This window comes from Pempheris klunzingeri, chromosome 3 (genome assembly GCF_042242105.1).
Source record: "Pempheris klunzingeri isolate RE-2024b chromosome 3, fPemKlu1.hap1, whole genome shotgun sequence".
Lineage (NCBI taxonomy): Eukaryota > Metazoa > Chordata > Actinopteri > Acropomatiformes > Pempheridae > Pempheris > Pempheris klunzingeri.
Genome location: NC_092014.1, coordinates 26,773,838 through 26,789,825, shown reverse-complemented (window position 1 = coordinate 26,789,825; position 15,988 = coordinate 26,773,838). Strand labels below are relative to the sequence as shown.

The 15,988-nt window shown below is 45.3% G+C and overlaps 2 protein-coding genes across 3 annotated transcripts; both read left to right on the top strand.

The window, feature by feature from the left end:
- The first annotated feature begins 2,334 nt into the window (after positions 1-2,334).
- On the top strand, positions 2,335-8,797 carry LOC139198825 (NACHT, LRR and PYD domains-containing protein 14-like). Of its 2 annotated transcripts, XM_070827783.1 has the most exons (9): positions 2,335-2,410; positions 3,529-5,198; positions 5,688-6,032; positions 6,324-6,491; positions 6,598-6,768; positions 6,974-7,189; positions 7,272-7,445; positions 8,086-8,259; positions 8,361-8,797. In XM_070827783.1, the coding sequence occupies exons 2-9, from the start codon at positions 3,595-3,597 to the stop codon at positions 8,374-8,376; spliced, it is 2,868 nt and encodes a 955-aa protein (XP_070683884.1). In that variant the 5' UTR covers positions 2,335-2,410; positions 3,529-3,594; the 3' UTR covers positions 8,377-8,797. The 2 variants fall into 2 exon arrangements, 1 of the variants encoding a protein (XP_070683884.1); XR_011584108.1 differs by lacking the exon at positions 8,361-8,797 and having other exon boundaries at positions 7,310-7,445; positions 8,086-8,221.
- A 3,445-nt stretch (positions 8,798-12,242) lies between these two features.
- LOC139198589 (elongation factor 1-alpha 1) lies at positions 12,243-15,636 on the top strand. Its single transcript, XM_070827482.1, has 7 exons — positions 12,243-12,387; positions 13,187-13,366; positions 13,475-13,771; positions 14,087-14,237; positions 14,566-14,822; positions 14,933-15,167; positions 15,318-15,636. Exons 1-7 carry the CDS (start codon positions 12,244-12,246, stop codon positions 15,440-15,442), a joined length of 1,389 nt encoding a protein of 462 aa, XP_070683583.1. The 5' UTR covers position 12,243; the 3' UTR covers positions 15,443-15,636.
- The last annotated feature ends 352 nt before the right edge of the window (positions 15,637-15,988 follow it).

The window sequence follows — 15,988 nt, the reverse complement described above, 5'->3', positions numbered from 1 at the left end:
AATGGTTTTCCAACAGTCTTGAAGGAGTTCCCAGAGATGCTTAGCACTTGTTGGCCCTTTTGCCTTCACTCTGCGGTCCAGCTCACCCCAAACCATCTCGATCGGGTTCAGGTCCGGTGACTGTGGAGGCCAGGTCATCTGGCGCAGCACTCCATCACTCTCCTTCTTGGTCAAATAGCCCTTACACAGCCTGGAGGTGTGATTGGGGTCATTGTCCTGTTGAAAAATAAATGATGGTCCAACTAAACGCAAACCGGATGGGATGGCATGTCGCTGCAGGATGCTGTGGTAGCCATGCTGGTGCAGTATGCCTTCAATTTTGAATAAATCCCCAACAGTGTCACCAGCAAAGCACCCCCACACCATCACACCTCCTCCTCCATGCTTCACGGTGGGAACCAGGCATGTAGAATCCATCCGTTCACCTTTTCTGCGTCGCACAAAGACACGGCTGTTGGAACCAAAGATCTCAAATTTGGACTCATCAGACCAAAGCACAGATTTCCACTGGTCTAATGTCCATTCCTTGTATTTCTTGGCAGCTGTTTGACCATGAAGGCCTGATTCACGCAGTCTCCTCTTAACAGTTGTTCTAGAGATGTGTCTGCTGCTAGAGCTCTGTGTGGCATTCATCTGGTCTCTAATCTGAGCTGCTGTTAACTTGTGATTTCTGAGGCTGGTGACTCGGATGAACTTATCCTCAGCAGCAGAGGTGACTCTTGGTCTTCCTTTCCTGGGGCGGTCCTCATGTGAGCCAGTTTCGTTGTAGCGCTTGATGGTTTTTGCGACTGCACTTGGGGACACATTCAAAGTTTTTGCAATTTTCCGGACTGACTGACCTTCATTTCTTAAAGTAATGATGGCCACTCGCTTCTCTTTACTTAGCCGATTGGTTCTTGCCATAATATGAATTCTAACAGTTGTCCAATAGGGTTGTCGGCTGTGTATCAACCTGACTTCTGCACAACACAACTGATGGTCCCAACCCCTTTAATAAGGCAAGAAATTCCACTAAGTAACCCTGACAAGGCACACCTGTGAAGTGAAAACCATTTCAGGTGACTACCTCTTGAAGCTCATCAAGAGAACGCCAAGAGTGTGCAAAGCAGTAATCAGAGCAAAGGGTGGCTACTTTGAAGAAACTAGAATATAAGACATGTTCAGTTATTTCACACTTTTTTGTTAAGTTCATAATTCCACATGTGTTCATTCATAGTTTTGATGCCTTCAGTGAGAATCTACAATGGAAATAGTCATGAAAATAAAGAAAACGCATTGAATGAGAAGGTGTGTCCAAACTTTTGGCCTGTACTGTATATATATATATATATATATATATACACAAGTACAAAATTTAGTAAAAGTATTTACAATATATACAGAGCAGTGCAAACAGTGCAATGGCAGCATTTGAAAAAGTGAAGATAGTGACGGGATTGTGCAAAGATAGTGCACAAGTGGCCTCTTTGTGCTCAGAGGCTGCTGAGGTAGTCCTGTTAGGAGTTCTTGGAGACGGGGGGGAGGGGTGTGATGGAGGCCACAGTTCTGGGGAAGAAGCTGTTCCTCAGCCTGTTCGTAGTGGTTTTCAATGCTTCCCAGACGGAAGTGGTTCAAACGGGGGGGTTTTCCAGGGTGTGTGGTGTCCAGTGCGATGCTTCTAGCAGCATCAGGGTTTTGAACAATAAAGTCACATATTCACAGTAAGGTATCGTGTAGCTGTGTAGCTCCAACTACGGCGGAATAGCTTCCTGGAACTGCTGGTGAGTTATTGGGCTTCGAACGGGCCTTTCTGCCCTCCCTGTGGTAAATCATAATATACTGTAAGCTGATGTAAAACCCCTGCTGCCCCCAGTTCACTATCACTCCCACCTCTTCATTCTCCCCCTGTATCTGTGGAGCTGTAGGTACAGGCCACACGTCTCTACTGTCAGTGTGTGTGGACCAAAGTAAAGCTGGTGAAGGATCAAATGAGGGGCAGTAGGTGAAGGCAGCTGGTCAGATAAAAGAAATGTGTTTCAAATACAAGTAGACATTCTGCCCATCTCTGCTTCACTTACTGTTGTCAGCAGTCAGCGCTGTCATGTACACTTTGACCAGCAGGGGGCAGCACGACCAGAAGGACCCCCCCCCCCCCGATACACAGACACACACACACCCGCCTACAGCCCCTGAGCAGCTACTGTTCAGGGTGCACTTCAGTCCTCACTGAAATGAATAACGGACTTTTCTGTGATATGTGCCTCTTACGCACGTACGTACGTACGTACGTACGCACGCCACCGGCTCGTCTCCGTTTGTGCACCGGAAGTGCTGCTAGCTCGTCCTACCCGGAACGTTTGTTCCGCTATAATCGATGAATTAGTGAATATGACGCAGTGAGCAGCTACAGTACCGACACCGACCAGTCAAAGTAAGCTAAAGTAACTGAGCTTTCAACACTAACCGAGCTAGCTGAGCCTCGGCAGCTTTCAGGAAGGGAAGTCATGGCAGCCTCTCACTGTTTTCGCTTCCTAGTCTGTAGCTGCATGTGGTGTCACACTTCATCACATAAACGGCTGGAAATGGGTTCAGACCAGCCACTACAGCCGCAAGTTACAATACTTCACCATTGCTTTGGCTCAACAGAGCTTCAGAGTTACTTCTACTTTACTTTACTCTTCTACTTGTGAAACTGGGACATTAAAAGAAAAATATCCGCATGTCATTAGGAGGCGAACTAAATATAAGCCAAGGAGAGTGTGTCAGAGCAGACAGGCCTTGTTCATGTCGGGTACCTTCTTAATATGAATCACTGTTTGGCCATGAAGACACTCAAGTCTCTGAATGAATGTGCTCTGGTCATCTCCTCAACACTGGAAAAAACCAGTGAGAAAAGGATGTGGAGCACAGCACAAGTCCGAATCTGCATTGGATATGTTGTGTGTGTTTGAGAAATAGAAATAGAAATCGGATGGTTCCTGACTTGACAGTGCAGGCAGCTGTACCACAGTATGATGGTGCTGGTGCTTCACCTGCTGCTTACATCCAGGACCTGAACCCTCAGCACAACAAAACAGTGCATTTACTTGTGAAATGTAGTGGGATGAACAAGAATGTTGCAATACTGCTGAAGATGTTAGAGGAATAAATACTAATGTTGCATTGATTCAGATTTTTTGCACGTCAGTAATATTTAAATGAATGAGAAAATATATTTCTTTATTTCAAGGTGAAGTTTCTGTGCTCTGAGTTCCTAATTTGAGTGTTTTGCAACTTTGTGTGTTTACAAGCAGAGAATTTTTTTTTTTTTTTTTTTTTTTAAATTAGAGTTTACGCTGCATCAAGAGCTCTTGTGTTTATATGTGGATAACGGATGTGCAGACATGTATTACAGTTTAGGCTGATTGTGTCCTTCATTCAAAGTCACCACAACACACAATTCACACGCTTGTGAATGGGAAAGGGTTTGTGTATTCGGGGGGAAGATGAGTTCGGAGTGAGTGCAACCAGCACAGAAAGCTAAAGTTGTCTCTTTCACTTTCTCTGCAGGAGCCATAAGATATAGCGTATGTTTCTCGCCATCCTCACATCGCTCACGGAAGCGCTGCCTCTGTGATGGATCCCCAAACGCGTCTGAAAACCACTCTGAGGAACAAATATCAGAAACCGAATGAAGCAAACTCAATACTTCCTTCAAGACTTTGCTATTGGAACCCCAAGAGCGACGGCGCACTGGGTAATTTGCATCAGCATGAATTTCGATATGTTGACAAGTCTGACATTTCTGTCCGGCTTGTTCTTGAAACCGTCCCGCTCACTGATATTCTATCATGTGACTGCGAACATGACGGCAGCAAACGAACAGTCATCACTTTAGGAGTGAGTGGAGTGGGTAAGACCACAACCATTCGGAGTTGTGCTCTGGAGTGGGCTGAAGGGAAAGGGTACCACGACATCCACCTTCTGTTTCCTCTCACATTCTGGGAGTTAAATTTGCTAAAGTGCAAATTAAGCCTTATAGACCTCCTCCAGACTTTTTTCCCCGAACTGAAGGAGCTTGACATTTCTAGCCTAAACGAAAACAATGTGGGGTTTGCTCTCGACGGACTGGATGAGTATCATCTCCCGCTAAACTTCAGCTGTCCGATTGTGAGGGATGTCTCTGAGGTGTCCACGGTGGACATCCTAGTGACAAATCTGATCCGGGGGAATTTACTCCCCAGCGCTCATATATGGATAACTACCCGTTACGCAGCGGCAGCACAAATTCCCGATTGCTATTTGCTTAAAGAGACGATGGTTCAAGGGTTCAGTGACGAACAGAAGGAGCAGCACTTTAGGACGGTCATCAATAATGATGATCTGGCCAACAAAGCCATTGACCACGTGAAAATATCAAGGAGTCTGGACTTCCTCTGCCAGATACCTCCAATCTGCAACATCATGGCAAATGTTTTGAGGGATCATCTAAAAGCAGACGACGGGTTTAAAATCAATCCTTTGAATCTAACCCAGATTTATACAAATCTAATCAGCGCATCCAGCTCGGATGTTCTCTCCAAGCTGAAGAGGCTGGCACTGCTTCGGATGGGAGAGGTTGATGTCATTTATGAGCACGATCTTCTTCGGAACGACTTACGTGTTGAGGAAGCGTCAGCTTTCTCTAACGAGTGTCCACTGGTGTTGAGAGAAGAGAAGGGGCTGCATAACACCGCAGTGTTTCGCTTTGGTCACTCAAGCATCCAGGAGTTCTTGGCTGCGTCGGCTAAATTGGACGACATGGAAGCGAGTCCCGATCTGTCAGTTCGCTGTAAGGCTCTGGTGGACGAGGCGCTGCAGGACGCTGGGGGAGAATCTGACGTTTTCCTTCGCTTCATCTTTGGCCTCATTAAGGAACGTGGTATGTTGGAGCCTGGTGATCCGCTGTTTGACTACACCAAGAAGAAGATCCTGGAGAACATTTTGTCCTACAGCTCCGTGGTTCTGTTCCACTGTCTGAGGGAGTACGACAGCCAGGCTTTGCTGAGCGAAGTCAAGTCCTTTCAGAAGTTTGGCTCCTCTCCAGTTCGTGGATTTTCACCATTTCATTGGGAGGTCATGATCCAAAGGACCAAAGCTTTTGAAGGGATGACCGAGAATTTCGAGATGGAAGTGACGGAAAGATGCGATGACAGACTCCTCAGGCAGCTGCCGGCTATTTTGAAATCCAATAAAGCCATGTAAGTTTCTACTCACTGGATTCAGCCTCTATCATGTATACGCATATATTCCACACTTAGTTGGACATTTACGGACATTTTTGGCGTTGGGTTTCTGTTCCAACAGTTGAGTTCTTGAAAAGGAACCTCACCCATCTTGAAACTGTGGTACAATTGAAGTGAATGGAGTTTTCTTTTCTTTCTTTTCTTCTGCTGGTAACGATAAAAAAAACCCCAAACATTTGAGAAACTTAGCAGCAGCCTGTTTTACCAGTAACAGAAACATGTCCCAGTTCCTCTGGATAATCCTCAGTCGTCAGTGTCAACAGTTTTTATTGGGACAATTTCTTCAAAACAGCTTCAGTCCAAATGATGCACAGTGAGGTCTGTGAATATGACTAGCAACTGAGACACTGGTCCCTTTTTTTAAAGCCCCACAAACAAAAGTTCCACATAATCTGAAAGCCACATGTTCATGGTCATATGTCATTAACTCCCTTCTCCTTCTAGGCTGCGATTCTCTAACCTGACAGACAAGTGCTGTCCAGCCCTGGCAGCAGTGCTGAGCACTAGAGAGTCATACCTGAGGGAGCTGGATCTGGGATACAACAGCATCAGTGACGAAGGAGTCAGGAAACTTGTGGAGGGGCTGAGCGATCAGAACTGCAGACTGAAATCTCTCAGGCTACAAGGCTGTGAAACCACCTCGCTTGCCTGCAGCGACCTGGCCACGGTCCTGAGACGGGCCCCGAAACTGCAAGAGCTGGACCTCAGCAGGAACGAGATAGGAAACGACGGACTGCGACATCTCTCAACTGGTTTAAGATCTCCTGACTGCCGCTTAGAAACCCTGAAGTAAGTGCTGGCAAATAAATGTACCTGCCCCCCTTTTTCTTGATATGAAATTGATATCAAAATGATGGAAATGTCGAATGTTCCTCATTTCACTAGCAACATGTGATTATTTGCTCATAAAATAGAAATAAAAGGTCTCTTCTAAGAAGAAGTTTACATTAAAATGAATTAAAGAGCTCACACAAAGGTGGCGCACAACAGAGTGACCAACCTAAGCTAAATGTGCTGATTATAGGCCGGTAGCTTTTTGCGAAATTGTTCGAGATTTACAGCGTTTTCTTTTCATCGTAGACTATCACAGTGCAACATCAAGCAGAAGGGCTGCTGTCATCTGGCCTCGGCTCTGCAGGAGAACTCCAGCCACCTGAAAGTGTTGGACCTCAGCATCAATCTAGTCAGAGACAAGGGGGCCAACGAGCTCTTCCAAAAACTAGATATATCGAAGCTAACGAAACTGGAGTGAGTTTGGCTTAATATAAATGCATTCGACTGGGCTTGTTGAGTATGTATGAACAGACTATAATAATCCAGCTCCTTTTTGTATCTCTTTCTGTCTCTTGGGCAGGATGTACCACTGTGGCCTCACTGCGCTCAGCTGTGAAAATATAGGCGAAGCTCTGAAGTCTGAAAGCAGCACGCTGGTAGAACTCAATTTGAGCAACAACAGCCTGAAAGATACGGGGATTGCGGTCATCTGCGAAGGCATGTACTCGTGGTGTCGTCTGGAGAGACTCAAGTAAGGACACCTTGCTTTTCTGTTTCTCCTTTGGTGACTTCATGGCTGAAATAGACTCAAGAATTAGATTTTCCACCGATAACTTGATCAAGTTTGAGTGTAATAATAATCAATTAGTAAATAATAATAATAATAATAATAGTTTCCTCAGTATTCAGCCAAAAATGCTCATGTATTGATAACGTTTTCTCTCTTTCCCCCTCAGTCTGTCAAGATGTGGAATCACTGGTGTGGGCTGCCTTTATTTGGCCAAGGTCCTGTGTTGCATCTCGCAGCTCTACAGTGGCGATGTACAGAAAACAGACTGGCAGGCAGTTGAGCTGAAAGAGCTGGACCTCAGCATGAACTGCCTCGGAGACAAGGGAGTCATTGAAATTTCGGCGGGACTGAAGAATCCGTACAGCCACCTGAAAACACTCAAGTAAATCAATTCCTAAACACACTTCTTCACTACACATTGTTGTTATGTCGGACACTGTAAAATGCTTCTCATGCTGTTTCAGCCTGAGCCAATGCAGCCTCACCGATCACTGTTGTGCAGAACTCGCCTTGGGATTTGCGTCACACGAGAGCATTATCAGCGAGGTGGACCTGTCGGGTAATGACCTTCAAGATAGGGGAGTGAAGAAACTCTGCACGGGACTCAGAAGCCCCCAGTGTCAACTTGAGAAATTGTCGTAAGTTTTTATTATTTCTTAATGAATTAAAAGTCACAATACAATTTACATTAATATTATTAATTGTCAGTCAAAATATAGGTCCAGATAACTCTGCCGTGCAAGTAGTTACTTAATAATATGTGTAATAAGTGGAGCCAAATATTATTTATTCTTTTAAAACATATTTCATAAACATATTTGTGCGTGTTCTCACCAAATGTTTTGCTTTTCTATCCCGATTTCTTCCTGTTACCATAATTCTAATTCGTGTGGTAGACATGGGTTTATTCACATGACCTCTGGAAACATTTGGAGTTTATGGAGTGCTACGTGATAAGCTGTGTTGCAGGTTTTATTCTGAATATTCCAAACAAGCTGTGAAAGAGGGCTAGCTGGTGCAGGACTGAGGAGATATAATCCCCAGGCTTCTGTTTGGAATGTGTGAAGAGGCCAGCTCCATTTAGTGGTGCAGTCACGTTTGGTATCGGTCCATGTCTGATATAAGTGTGAACACACCTCCAAATTAATGACAGAACCAACACGTCTGAAAAGTACCTGTGATACGCTGACTAATTTAGTTAGGCTCTGTCTAGATATTTATGTGCAGCCTCCATTGCGTACATCTTAGCACCTGCTGTGATCTCGTGTTTCCCTCCAGACTGAGGAGCTGTGGCCTGAGCTCGAGGAGTATTCAGTTCCTGACTGCCGCCTTGAGGTCGAACCCCCAACATCTAGCAGAGCTGCATCTGATGGGCAACAACCTGGAGAAATCTGGAATCAGAGTGCTCATGGAGCTGACAAAGAACCAGAAATACAGCCTGCATACAATAGAGTGAGTAGTGATGTTGATGATTTAAACTGTGGAGCAGTGAAATAGCACAACTCTGTACAACACTTTCAGACTTAATCTGTTTTTATTCTCTTATCTTTCAGCGTCTCGGCAGATTGAGGGGACAGACGGAGAGCAGACACAAGGGCAGGACCACGTGTCTTGGACCGCACACTTCTCTGTATTCCGCTGAATTATTGTAGCTACAACATCAGGTGCTGTTCAGACTGATGTTGCATCAAGGTCATTTCCAGAAAATATGCCAAGATACCCACAACATTTGTTAAAGCAAGCGTGTGCCTGCAATATTTTTGTGATTTCTTTTTTATTACTACTTTTTAAAATGTATTTATGTTTTATGCAGTGCCTTAGTTCTAAACCAAATGGTCTCTTGGGTTGCAGCGCACAGCACCAGAGAAAAGTGAGAGTGGAATGTAAGATGAATGTTTGAGTTTATACATGGACTCATAAAACATGTGCCTACAGTACTCTTCTTATCCGCTACAGTTTAAAATCTGATGCAAACGGGTTGTCATTTGTGTGACCACAAAATAAACAGTCCTGTGTTCATCCAATGCTGAGCAGCTCTGGTTCATTCCTCAGAGCGTCACTGGTTCATTCCTCGGAGCGTCACTGGTTCATTCCTCAGAGCAGCACTAGTTCATTCCTCAGAGCGTCACTGGTTCATTCCTCGGAGCAGCTCTGGTTCATTTCTCGGAGCAGCACTGGTTCATTCCTCGGAGCAGCTCTGGTTCATTCCTCGGAGCATCACTGGTTCATTCCTCGGAGCAGCACTGGTTCATTCCTCGGAGCAGCACTGGTTCATTCCTCGGAGCATCACTGGTTCATTCCTCAGAGCATCACTGGTTCATTCCTCAGAGAGCACTGGTTCATTCCTCAGAGCAGCACTGGTTCATTCCTCAGAGCAGCACTGGTTCATTCCTCAGAGCAGCTCCGGTTCATTCCTCAGAGCAGCACTGGTTCATTCCTCAGAGCAGCACTGGTTCATTCCTCAGAGCAGCTCTGGTTCATTCCTCAGAGCATCACTGGTTCATTCCTCAGAGCAGCTCTGGTTCATTCCTCAGAGCATCACTGGTTCATTCCTCAGAGCAGCTCTGGTTCATTCCTCAGAGCAGCACTGGTTCATTCCTCAGAGCATCACTGGTTCATTCCTCAGAGCATCACTGGTTCATTCCTCAGAGCATCACTGGTTCATTCCTCAGAGCATCACTGGTTCATTCCTCAGAGCAGCACTGGTTCATTCCTCAGAGCAGGGCTCCATCTAGCGGCCAAACGTCGGGGTGTCACTGAATGACGCCTTTGACGCTGGTTGACTCAGTGATCCCTCCAGGCTGCGCCCCTCAGCACAGCAGCAGGCTGCCTCTCCTCCTGTGCCATCGCAGCGAGCCAGTGAACGCATCTCTGGAAGCAGGAAGCACAGGTAGGGCAGAGCACACATGTTGTCAGCATCCTGGACCCGGCTTGTTGCACAGGGCTGGTTATTCCAGGGGTGTTTGTGATGGCTGTAATGTGAGCGCATCTCTCTAGGAGTCTGCACGGACAGCTGAACGCGATGTGGCTTTGGTGTCACGGTCATTTGACCAAGGAGAGCGTTGCCAGAAAAGTGCAGTGGGGCGTGGGTTGGCACCATTGCTGGCTAGGCCTGGATGGCGCAGTTTCAGCGGAGAAAGAGTCCAGCTGACAGTCATGCGGGGGTCCTCTCTGCCCGCCGACCATCGTCCTGCTGCCACAGCAAAAGAAGCAGTGCTGAGTAACGGTAGACGGGATGGATGCTGAGGCACGCAGTCATTTCTCAGCTCTGCAGTGTTGTGCTGCCTTCACTGGCTGTTCAATGCGGCAGTGGCCCGCATCAGCGTCTCACTGTCATTACCACACCAATGGATGTGGAGATTTAATGATCTATGCGGGTTCGATCAGACATTTAGTTTGTGCTGTCATGTCAACGCCACATATGAGCCGTGATCATGATGAGGTCAGTGTGGTGATGCTGTCACTCTTCAAACACCAGCGCACACAGGATCCGGGATCTTTCCTCTGATGTGTAGCCATATGAGCAGAGCAAACAAACAGCGGTGTGAGATGACTGTTTGTCTCACCGTCCCGCTGAGACTAAGCTCCATCCCAATAATAAGAGGCGCTGAGATGTAAACAGTCAAAGTTCTGCGCAGGCGCAGTGGGAGGCTGAGCCCAGTCAGTCAGTCAGTGTGCGCGTGGACCCGCAGTGAGCGCGTGCTGCACGGCAGAGTGACGCAACAGTCTAACTCAGTAATAATTCTGGGACAGGACGGTAAGAGGGAGGCTATATGTGCTGTTATACACACGGCTTTTAATGTTAGCATTTTAAATCTGTGTTTTTCCCAAAAATGTTTGATGAAAAACTCCACGAGAATTACTCCGTGTGCCAGTTTAGCTCCTTGTTAAAGTTGGTTATGTTAAGAATGACACAACATGAAAGCTAGTCACATTAGCTAACATTGTGTTACCAACGTAATAACGTTAATATATGCAGCTAATGATATATTTATCTATATTCAGCTTTCCTGCTGTTTGGGTTTTGCTCTGACAGGAACGTTGGCCCGAAAAGGCGCCACAATAACGTGCGATAAGGCTAGCTAGCATGAGGCTAATGCGGTTGCTTCATTTGGATCTTTTTACCCTTTATTGCTCAAAATTTTAGAGTAAATTCTTCAGGCAGACTTAAAAACACAGTAGAGAAGAAATGTGGACAAGAAAATGGATAAACAGAAGAAAAAAAAAAAACAGACAGGCTCATCTATATATTAATAAAAAATCCCAAAGGGTCTGGCGCTATCAGCATTACAAGTCAGTTAAAGACACAAGGTTTGGGCATTTCTGGCTTTCACACAAGTAGATTTAGTTTATTCCTCCGTTTGATCAATTTGAGGCTCATACACCAGAGAAGGTCAGAGCCAGCAGCATCAAACAGCCCGGAAGCCGGTTTAAAAATGTAGGAAGTAACATTATTGACCAAATTTATTGTTATCGATGATCATAAGTGCAGCAATGAAGTCCTGAAACAAAGAAAAAAAGTTCGGACTAAAATCTTGATTTTAAATATTTCACTTCATACAGACAGTGAAATGTGCAAAACTAATTTGAACAAGCACGCACGAACTGCAGTGCTTCTCAAGATGGTTGCCAACGAAATACTATGTAATTAATGGCCATGCTTTAAATGAATGGACAAGCGGGTGACTCTCCCTCTAACGTAACATGGTGTAAATCTTCACAAACCGTGACGGTGACCCCTCAGAGGAAGCTCTTGTTTGACTTGTTTCGACTGTGAGCGTGCAAATGCCCTCCTACTATGAAAGCACCCGCGGTCATGTTTATAAGTAGAAATCTGTGAGTTCATTTAGTAATAGTCATCAGTTCCTCCTTGTGTAATGCTGTTGGGTTAAAGCGTGATGTCACTGCCCCACACAAGTATCTGCAGACCTGAGACTGGCTGAATTCAATATGGAATTCTGTAATACAGTATAACTCAATATTAGGAAAGTGTTAAGGCAGCGTTGCCACATTCATTTGATCAGACAATCCCATTGGTAAGGTACAGAGTTGTAAAAAGTAAGGTCGGGTCATCACCTTCTCTCCCCGTAGTTCAGCCGATGCAGATACAAATACCTGCTGTACCTAAAACAGGTTGGCCACCCTCAGTGGGGGATCAAGTGTTGACGTGACTTCACCTCGCCCACTCAGATTAATCACTGTAGTTATTCAGTAAGTATAATGGAAGTTTCAACTTACCAGTTATCTGCTCTGTACATACACTGTAGAATATTTGTCTCCTCTCTGCACTCTGGAAAGGCTGGTTAGAGGTAGTATGACCCCAGTGTATGTGCCTGTGAAGGAGCTCTAGTCCTTCACAGACGTGGGTTCTCGTTTACTGCGTGTGGTTGATTGTAGTTTGCTAGGATCTCTCATTATCTTCCAGGGTGAGCTGTAATGGGGAAGGAGAAGCTCCACATAAACATTGTGGTAATAGGACATGTCGACTCAGGCAAGTCCACCACCACTGGCCACCTCATCTACAAGTGTGGGGGCATTGACAAGAGAACCATTGAGAAGTTTGAGAAGGAAGCTGCTGAGGTATGACCCATATTGTTCTCACGTGAATTTAAACTGTGATGAAATGGTTTTCTACTGTGTAACTGCACTTTGCTGTGGTAGAGTAGTATCCTGTTTTGTGTAACTGGCTTTATTATATGCGTGTCCTGTCTAATCTGTGGAATTTATAGAGGACACGTGAAATCCCCAGTTTGTATCATCACTGTTCTCTAATTACAACAGAACTCCTTTTACATATTTTTTTAGGCCATATTTTGCATTGTCCATTGCCATCAGACTTAGAGTGCACGAGTTCAAATTGAAGCATTGAATTAGTAGAAATAATTAGTAGTAATAATTAGTAGTAATATAACAAGTACACAAACACATTTATATGTAGGTAAAGTAATTTATTACTTCAAAAAGAATCTATTCTTTGTAATGTAATGTAAAAAAAACATTTCCAAGACTGGATTTTGTTGAATTAATATTAACTGTGGACACTTTAACGCAGAGTGGACTTAACTATGATGTAAATCTAATAATATCTACTGTACTGAGATTTATGATTTACATGTTTTCATTATCTCCATCCTTCAGAAGGGACTCAGAAGGATTATTCAGACAAGAAAATATTACAGAGTTGTCCTGTAGAGCACAATGGAAATGCCAGCGTGCACCTAAATGCAAATACATTTTTTGGAGTTTACATCTGAGACCATGCATGGTTAAAAAAAAAAGTTCTGGTTGTAGTAGACGGTTTGGACAAAAGTATCTATAAAAAGATACTGTGATGTGAAGTAAATGCTAAAATTCTTTATCTGACCTCCACATGCCCTAGATGGGAAAGGGTTCCTTCAAATATGCCTGGGTACTGGACAAGCTGAAAGCAGAGCGTGAGCGGGGCATCACCATTGACATCTCTCTTTGGAAATTTGAGACCAGCAAGTACTACGTCACCATCATTGATGCTCCAGGACACAGGGACTTCATCAAGAACATGATCACTGGGACATCTCAGGTAGAGGGGGAACGGGTAGAAGAGTGGGAAAAAATGCATGATAAAGAGCGAAAAGAAGATAAGGCTTCAGAAGACTTTTTCATACTTCTCTCCTCGCACTCTTTTCAGGCTGACTGTGCCGTGCTGATCGTGGCTGCAGGTGTGGGCGAGTTTGAAGCTGGTATCTCAAAAAACGGGCAGACTCGTGAACATGCTCTCCTTGCCTACACCTTGGGAGTGAAGCAGCTCATTGTGGGCATCAACAAGATGGATTCCACTGAGCCCAACTACAGCCAGAAGCGCTACGAAGAAATTGTGAAGGAAGTCAGCACTTACATCAAGAAGATTGGTTATAACCCTGACACTGTGGCCTTTGTGCCCATCTCTGGCTGGAACGGAGACAACATGCTGGAACCCAGCCCTAATGTGAGTCTGCTGTCAGACCCAGAGTATAATATGTTGGCTGTATTTACTGATTCAAAAGGCATAAGGATAGTGTGTCCTCACTTAAACCCTGTATGTTAAGAGTTAGATCTTAAGTGAGTGTTACATACAGTAGAATGGAGATGCAGCTGCACAGCAGTCATGGCAGACATGCTTACTCTCCAAAAGCACCTTAATTACTAAAAGCAAAAATGTTCTGGTATATTGCAAACCTTTATTAGAGGCAGTGTGGCAAAATAGTGGCAGGTTTATTTTTCTACCACACTGTCAGCAGTCACAGTAAACCTGCCTCCACAGATGACCTGGTTCAAGGGCTGGAAGATCAACCGTAAAGATGGTAATGCTTCAGGCACCACGCTGCTGGAGGCTCTGGATGCCATCCAGCCGCCCTCACGCCCGACTGACAAGCCCCTCCGCCTGCCTCTGCAGGACGTCTACAAGATTGGAGGTGAGGATGGTTCTCAGTGTGGGTGCCTGTACTGCCTCGCTCATAGGTGTGCTCCAATTATCAGGTTTGTCATCAAGTGTCAGTGGTACCAGATTACATGTCTTGTTTTGCGAATGAGAGCAGCTTGGGGAAAAATGAGCAGAACTAGATGAGCTCTGGAAAGGATTCCCGTTGGTTGTTCATGTCCTAAAGTGAGTGTGTGCATCTTGTAATAGAAATCATCATGCATGTTGTTTGAGCATGAAATAAGAGTTTCAGTCAATCAGTACTGAGAACAATCAGTTCTCAGTACACACTTTGTAAAGTTGCTAATCTTCCTCTCTGCCAGGCATTGGGACTGTACCAGTGGGCCGAGTAGAGACGGGAATTCTAAAACCTGGCATGGTGGTGACCTTTGCCCCAGTCAATGTGACCACTGAGGTTAAGTCTGTGGAGATGCACCATGAGGCCCTAACTGAGGCGTTGCCTGGTGACAATGTGGGCTTTAATGTCAAAAATGTGTCCGTCAAGGATATTCGCCGTGGCAACGTGGCTGGAGACAGCAGGAGCGATCCACCACAGGAGGCGGCCAGCTTCACCTCTCAGGTCTGCATACATGAGCTAGCTTTGAAAACGATACTGACATAAAATATCAATACGGCAATAAGTCTGTGCTCTTGCATGTGACTTTACCTGTCTCTGTTGTCGTCGTCCAGGTGATTATTCTGAACCACCCTGGTCAGATCAGTGCTGGCTATGCCCCTGTGCTGGACTGCCACACTGCACACATCGCATGCAAGTTTGCCGAGCTCAAGGAAAAAATAGACCGTCGCTCTGGTAAGAAACTTGAAGACAACCCCAAGTTCCTGAAGTCTGGAGATGCTGCCATTGTGGACATGATTCCTGGCAAGCCCATGTGTGTGGAGAGCTTCTCGGAGTACCCACCACTGGGTAAGTTTACCGTCCTGCAGCAGGATCACTGCTTTGGGGTCAAGCGGCAACTCTAATATAATTTGTTGTTTCACTCGCGGTGACTGTGAATTTAAATCAAACATAAATGAACTTGAATGTTAAACGTCTTTTTCCATGATTACTCCTCAGGGAGGTTTGCGGTACGTGACATGCGTCAGACCGTGGCAGTGGGAGTGATTAAAGGTGTGGAAAAGAAAGCCCCCACAAGCGGTAAGATCACCAAGTCTGCACAGAAGGCGCAGAAGGCCAAATGAACGTTGTGCTGGGCTGCTGCCCCAAACGCTCACCATGGCCGAAGACACACTAGCACCCTGCACCTGCTGTACACCATAGTCAGCGTCTGGTCTATTGTCACAATGCATCGCAAAAGCAGACGAAGGAAAAAAAATAACTACTGCACCATTAGTGATCAACATGTTACCACACTGTTGTATGTAGGTTTTATTGTCACTCAGTTCGTAGCAGAACAACACAACAAATTAGCATTACAGCTCTCTGGTAGTGTACTGTTGTAGTTTGGCTGCTCGTTGATCTAGCCAACTTGCTGCTTAGCACCAGTAATAAGGCAGAGATGTTCCTTTACCAGGTCTTTGTTGAGGTAATGTTCTGTGTTCTAGCTTTAAATGAATATGCTAACTAGCCAGAGGTACAGTAGATTGGCTGCTTGCATGTTCCCTGTTTGCACCTTAGATAAACAAGCTTCAGAAACTGTCTGAAGTCTTCATGCTTAGCACTTTGCTTGACCTAAGCTCCCTTCCAGTTGCACTGGTGAATGTTACAGTAACTGTTCAGTTCATGCA

What these genes read in the sequence shown, in the direction of transcription:
- LOC139198825 (XM_070827783.1), top strand. Translation starts at nt 3,595, where the DNA reads ATGGATCCCCAAACGCGTCTGAAAACCACTCTGAGGAACAAATATCAG. An exon ending in TGCCGCTTAGAAACCCTGAA is followed by an intron (nt 6,033 to 6,323) that starts GTAAGTGCTGGC and finishes TTTTCATCGTAG; the next exon opens with ACTATCACAGTGCAACATCA. An exon ending in TCGAAGCTAACGAAACTGGA is followed by an intron (nt 6,492 to 6,597) that starts GTGAGTTTGGCT and finishes TCTCTTGGGCAG; the next exon opens with GATGTACCACTGTGGCCTCA.
- LOC139198589 (XM_070827482.1), top strand. Translation starts at nt 12,244, where the DNA reads ATGGGGAAGGAGAAGCTCCACATAAACATTGTGGTAATAGGACATGTC. An exon ending in TTGAGAAGGAAGCTGCTGAG is followed by an intron (nt 12,388 to 13,186) that starts GTATGACCCATA and finishes CACATGCCCTAG; the next exon opens with ATGGGAAAGGGTTCCTTCAA. An exon ending in CTCGGAGTACCCACCACTGG is followed by an intron (nt 15,168 to 15,317) that starts GTAAGTTTACCG and finishes ATTACTCCTCAG; the next exon opens with GGAGGTTTGCGGTACGTGAC.